This window comes from Austrofundulus limnaeus, unplaced genomic scaffold (genome assembly GCF_001266775.1).
Source record: "Austrofundulus limnaeus strain Quisiro unplaced genomic scaffold, Austrofundulus_limnaeus-1.0 Scaffold1272, whole genome shotgun sequence".
Classification (NCBI taxonomy): Eukaryota; Metazoa; Chordata; class Actinopteri; order Cyprinodontiformes; family Rivulidae; genus Austrofundulus; species Austrofundulus limnaeus.
In genome coordinates this window covers 10,463-17,294 of record NW_013953674.1, presented here as the reverse complement: position 1 = coordinate 17,294, position 6,832 = coordinate 10,463, and the positions used below count along the sequence as shown (strand labels likewise).

General features: G+C 44.7%; 1 protein-coding gene across 1 annotated transcript in view; it reads left to right on the top strand.

The window, feature by feature from the left end:
• The first annotated feature begins 1,178 nt into the window (after window positions 1-1,178).
• nyx (nyctalopin) overlaps window positions 1,179-6,832 on the top strand; it is a 12,130-nt gene continuing 6,476 nt past the window's right edge. Inside the window, exons 1-2 of the mRNA XM_014031574.1 lie at window positions 1,179-1,622; window positions 1,726-1,790. Of these exons, the coding sequence (XP_013887028.1) occupies window positions 1,769-1,790 (22 nt within the window). The 5' untranslated portion in view covers window positions 1,179-1,622; window positions 1,726-1,768. The remainder of the gene's footprint in view (window positions 1,623-1,725; window positions 1,791-6,832) is intronic.

Genomic DNA, 6,832 nt, shown 5'->3' with positions numbered 1-6,832 from the left:
CCTGACAGGGCCAGAGGACCCAAGCCCCACCAGGCAGCCACCAGGCCGAGCCGGCACATGCCCAAGCACCCAGCCCCAGACATTAAGAGCCACCAGCGCACCGGCGAGCAGAGGTACCCCCAACCAGAGGGCAGTGTGGCCGGGGGGCAGAGCCCATCAGGTGAACCAGATGAGGGGGCAGCCCGAGTCCCAACCTGACAAATAATCATACACAAACACAATCACACAGTCCCACCCTCATTCTCACACCCACTCTTTTAAAGACAGACAAGAAGAACGCCACACCCCACTCACACTCCCGATACACACTCTATACCCCCCAGGTCCAAGACACGTACCTGTCCCCTACAGAGGGCAGGCCATGTCTGAACCCAGGAGGSAAGCCCATTCATTCTGGGGTGTGGAAGAGCAGACAGCCAAGACCCGGCCTAGGCTGCACCGGGCCAGCYGGYYRGYCCCCCGCCACAGCAAAGCAACACCCYMGACCACCCCCACACACCGCCAATGGCCARGYGCACACCCCCCAGCCGACCACCAGCCGGACCCCAGCAGCCACYCCAGCCAGCRGGCTAAMCATGGCAACCAGGGGCTGCAATCCAAGAGACCGAACAACCCCGGGGAAGACAGACCACCAGCCACCCCCCCAGGACCCTACCAGACGGTCTGTCCCTAACTGAACCCCATCCCCAAGCAGCCATCGCAGAGCAGGGTAGGTCAAGAGAAAAAAGAAACAAAGACCCCCGACACACACACCCCCAGATGTGCTGTTGATGCATGTTGTTCTAAAGAGAAAATAAAATGGGTAAGAAGAGGAGCAGAGGCCAGTTTTCCCTCCACCCTAACTCCAGCCCAAATAGACCCTAAGTGTCTACGAGCAATTCCTGTGAGGCTCTTGTGTGTTAAGTAGGTTTCATAAGCCCATGTCAGTGACATGCAGTGTGTGTATGACTCCTGTGTGAAGTGAAAAGAAGGGTTTTAAAACTTTTCAGTTGTGGAAACTAAGCCGTAGGTTAGGTTAGGGTTAGGTTAGGTTAGGTTAGGTTAGGTTAGGTTAGGTTAGGTTAGGTTAGGTTAGGTTAGGGTTAAGGCTAACTTTAACCTAACCGGTACAGTTTGTTCAGTGTGTGGCTGTTTACCAAACTGTGATTACACTGCTGGACGTGTGTTTATCCTTTAARCCTTTTCAACATATTCCTTTCTTACAAGTTTTACCTCCAACTTAGTGCTCTGATGTGTGTGTATGAAGTGTGTTTTGTGTTTGCAAAGCAAGTCTATTTCTGTGGTTTGTGATAAGACCTTCGCTTTACTTCTGTAATCCTGCCAAGCGGCCATCTCCATCCCCATCCCTCCTTTCATCACTCCATCCAGGGGATTTGACGGCCATTAACAGATAGCTTTTTGCTGTGTTTGTGTGTCGCATCATTAATGCAAACACACACACGCCCTGAACTGGGGAGGATGAATCACACACAGTGCCAGTGTTTCAGGCAGAAGAACCCTTGTTTTCTGAATGATGCCGTAGAACCTGCACTGTGTGAAGTGATGGGCAGGATGGAGACATGTATGTGTGTGGACAGTGGTTTTAAACACACATGGGTGCAGCTGGGTGGACAGAGCTCCAGGTAAGTTTCCTCATCTCTTCCACTTCCCTGTAAAAACCTGAATCAACCATATTTCCACCATAAGAGCTGATGTTTAAACTGTTGTCTTCCTCTGTCCTTTCAGACCTCAGTTAATGTTGGCATGTTCCAGATGAGAGCCTACAGGAATGACTGGCATCGTTCTTACTGGTCAGTTTTTATTTTCATCTTTTACAGCTGCTGCTGTGCCTTTCTGAGAAAACAAAGCTTTTATTTTACATTTCCCCCTGAGTATTTACTTTACACACACACACACACACACACACGCACACACATCTAGATTCCATCAGTTTTTATTTTATTTTATTTATACTGTATATTGTCTGCATCATTTCTCTGGCAACTGACAAAAGAACTCTTTAACTTTCAGTCTATGAGTCAAAATCAATTAAAGTTTCTTTCAGTTGCTGCAAAATAATGGAGAAACTCTGTTACATGTGAAATTTGTAATGTATTAACTGAATATAAATCACATTTAATGTGTTTTGGAAATTTGCATGTAATTGTAAATCATCTTAAACATTGTATCGAAGTCTGAACTCATAAAAAGCTTCAGTATAAAATATTTTCTACCTGATGAAAGGCAGTTATGTTTGCCTTTAATGTCAGACTTCCAATATTTTTTAATTTCGTAATGTTTTGTTTGTACAGCACCTCGCACAGATAAACATCACAAAGGGCTTTACAGAGAACATAATAACTGAATGGTTTGAACTTATACAGCCCCTTATCAAGTCCTTACGGACCCCACTTCACCCATTCACCCACACAGATGGAGGTAAGCTCCAGCCTCAGCTGCCCTGGAGCACTGACAGGATTAAAAACTATTAAAAAACAGAACAAAATAATTTGATAATGAATGATGAGAAATAGTGGAATTATAAATATACTGGTCAAACCTTTAAAACGTTCTGTACCATCTTRCAGTCACAGTTCATGTTGGAGATCAATCACAGCCAGCAGCACAACACATTAGACATAACTTTCTGTAAAATTAACTGAATCATGGCCATTTTTGTGTTTGCTAGGTTCAGTTAGCTGTGGTGGCTAWCTTGAATTGTGTTGACTCCAAAAGTTAATCAGTTGTGTTTGTACATAAAGTTTTCTGAAACTTTCATTAAAATTCATCAAGTGGTTATTGAGATATTTTGTTGTGAATTGATGCTATTTAAATAAATCTCATTTAAATGCAACATTTTTTTGGTAATTTCTGCAGAAATAGGTGAGTTTTATTGTAAGTTATGGTAAAAATCACAGTTGAGTTTGAACCTCTGAAAACCTGTTCTATGAAGAAAACCTAGATCACATTGTCAATAAATAAATAATTCATTATGTCAAAAGTCTGCAACTAATGTAGCAATGAAACATTTTGCTCATAKCTCAGGTTAGTTTGTTCATCATTTCTGTACAAAACACAATATGTCTGCATACACAGAGAGAAATGATGAAGTCCAGTTTGAAAGGTCTCCACTGACCAGTTCAAATGAATACAGTATTTATTAGAATCAAAGCTTTCAGATTGTTCTTCCTCTCAAACAAGCTCTTTACTTCCACAAAATCCTCCTCRGTAGATTAGTAGCTAGCTGTGCTGAGGCTTCAGCAAGTTGTGTTCCTGAAATTAATATGTTTTCAATGTTTCTAGAAATAAATTTTAATCTGAACACCCCTCCATGTAGGAAAAATCAAGTTCATATTTGTTTTTTTATTTAAAAAGAAAGAGTAAAGAAAAAGAGTATTACTTCCAGAGTATGTAAGGCCACAAGACCCTGCATTCTGATATAAGAACATTGGTTTTAATTCAAACACTTGTCTTTCGTCAGGGATACTAGCTTTAAAGTTAACACTGTGAAGCTGCTCCTATCAGTCTATCAGTCTCACACTCCATTCTTCCCTCACTCTTGAATTCCTCCACTTCAAACAGAACCTCACCCCCAACCTGGAGACAGTGATCCACCCTTTTCCCACTGAGGTCCATTGACTCAGCTTTGGAGGTGCTGATCCTCATCCCAGCTACTCCATATTTGGCTGACAACCGCTCCATTGAGAGCTGAAGATCACGACATGATGATGCCAACATGACCACATCATCTGCAAACAGCAGAGAYTGAATACTGAGGCAGACAAACCAGACTCCCTCTGCCCGCTGGCTGCATAAAACCTGTGAACAGCATCAATAACAACATGCAGCCCTGGTGGAGTCCAACTCCCACTCTGAAGGGATTCAGCTACCAGCAATGTAAACCAAACTGAGCTGAGTGGACCGTAATAACAGACCCACAATCCCAAACTCACAGAGCACCCCCCACAGTGTACCTGAAGAAACATGGTCAAATGTCTTCTCCAAGTCCACAAAACAAATGTGGACTGGATGGGCAAACTCCCATGACCCCTCAAGGACCCTAGTGAGGGTAAAGAGCTGGTCCAGTGTTCCACGGTCAGGACCGAACCTGCATTGTTCCTCCTGAATCAGAGGTTCCACTATGATCKGACTCTCCTCTCCTGTAGCCCTGAATAGACCTTATCAGAGAGGCTAAGGAGAGTGATGCCTCTGTAACTGGAACAGAGTGGATCCACCACCCCAGTCTGCCAATCCACTGGCACTGCCCTGATATCCATGTGATGTTGCAAAGACATGTCAACCATGGTATCTCCAACATCCAGAGGTGGATCTCGTTCACCCCTGGAGCCCAGCTTTTTAACTACATCAGCAACCTCAGCTCCAGTTATGAACATACCAACCCCGAGATCCTCAGACTCAACTTCCACCATGAAAGACACACCAGTGGGATTGAGAGTCTGAGAAATATTCCTTCATCTCCTGATGACATCACTGGTTGAGGTCAACAGGACGCTACCTATGAGGCGAGGGAAGCAGCACTTCAAAAACACTGAGCACAGTGTTAGTGAAGTGCTGCTTTCCCTTGCCTCAGTTGCCACATGATTTACCAGGAGCCAATCAAGAGTCTTTATCTAAGGCCTCACCAAACTCCTCCCACATCCGAGCTGTTGCCTCAGAAAAAGCCAAGTTTTCAGCCCACTTGGCCTGTCGATACTCCTCACCTGCCTCCGGAGTCCTTCCGGAGGCAGCCTTTGACAGCCTCCCTAACCCAGGGTGTCCCCCGTGTATAYGAGGATGACCACCTTAAGAAGTACCGACAACTTTGTAGCCACAGCACAAGGCAGCTGCAACAACAAATGAGGCCTGGAACTTGGCCCACCTGGACTCAATGTCCCCCTTCTCAGGTGGGATGTGGTGCAGTGCAAAGTATTACTCCAAAATAAGACAGAGTTGAGCATCCATCCAAAATCTCTACCTGTTTATTCCTTTTCTAGGGTCACTGGTGCCCATATCCAGCAGTCACAGTGTGAGGGGTTGGGTACACCCTGGACAGGTCTCCAGTCCATCACAGGGACACATGGAGACAAACGAGACAAACAACCATTCACTCTCTCAYTCAMACCTAGGGACAATTTAGAGTTATCAATTAACCTAACAGTCATGTTTTTAGTCTGTGGGAGGAAGCCAAAGTACCCGGAGAGAACCCACACATGCACGGAGAGAATATGCAAACTACCCAGAAAGGTCCCCAGGCCGGGATTTGAACCGGTGACCTTCTTGCTGAGAGGCATCAGCTCTACCAACTGARCCACCGTGCYGCCTAGATTTGAGCAATCATCACAAACACAAAGTGGAATTTTACAATCTGTTACAAGTTATTGGAAWCAGGCGTTCTGCAAATCGTTGACAACATTCTGACAACAAAATGAATGACAATAGCTTAATTTTGATTAGAAATTGCTAGTTGTCTCTCATCCTATCCTCATCGACAGACTAACCTCTTTTGGCATCTCAGACACCCCCTGGACTGGTTTAAATCCTGTCTTTCTGACTGCACTCAGTTCATACAGCTCAAGTCCTTCTGCTCCCAGTCTTCACCCATCTCCACCAGTGTTCCCCAAGGTTCTGTACTCGGGCCTCTACTTTTCATAATCTATCTGCTCCCACTTGGCCACATCTTCTATAAATTTGGTGTCCATTTCCACTCTTATGCCGATGACACTCAGCTCTACTTTTCAACAAAACCGAACTCCACCTTACCATCCTCCAATCTTATCGACTGCCTCAGTGAGCTCAACAACTGGTTCTCCAACAATTTCCTCCAACTAAATCATAACAAAACTGAACTCCTCCTTGTTGGGACAGAAAACTCCATTTCAAAATCCCAGCATCTTCTGTTCACTCTTAACAACTCTGTTCTTTCCCCCTCGCCTCAGGTCAACAACCTAGGTGTCATCCTTGACAACACAAAAACTCTCTTTCACATCCCWCATTAACAACGTGACTCAATCTGCCTACTTTCATCTTCACAACATTAACCGTCTCCGTCCTTCACTCACTCCCTGCTCCACTGTCATCCTTGTACACAGCCTAGTAACATCCAGGATTGACTACTGCAACTCCCTACTGTTTGACCTCCCCAACAAATCCCTTCACAAACTACTGATGGTTCTGAACTCAGCAGCCCGTGTAATCACYCAAACCTCATCCTCTGCCCACATCACTCCAGTCCAACAGCTCCACTGGTTCCCAGTTAAATCCCACATCACTCCATTCCTACAACAGCTCCACTGGTTCCCCGTTAAATTCTGCATCATCTTTAAAATTCTCCTGCACTCCTTCAAAGCTATCCACAATCTTTCCCCTCCTCACCTGTGTGACCTCCTGAACATCTCCACAGCCTCCTGCTCTCTAAGATCTGGCTCCTCCTCCACCTCTCAGTACCTCCTGCCCTCCTCAGCACCATGGGGAGCAGAGCTTTCAGCTCTGGAACTCACTGCTCCATGGATTACACAACACCAGCTCTCCCAGTTTAAGACTGGTCTGAAGACACATCTTCTCAGATTATCCTACTGTTAACTCTGATCTTCAATATACTGTGTGTGTGTTTTTGTTGTCCTCACTTCAGTGTTTCTCCCCCACAACCCTATTGTTCAATTTGTCTGCATTATTGTATTTTATCATACGACTGTTCTGTACTCCACATTTCTGTTTCTCCCACACTACCTTATCATTATATGGATCTACAGTTTTGTTATTTTTTCCTTCATTTTATTTATTTTTCTATTGTATAGCGTCCTTGGGTGTCCTGAAAGGCGCTTTATAAATAAAATGCATTATTATTATTATTATT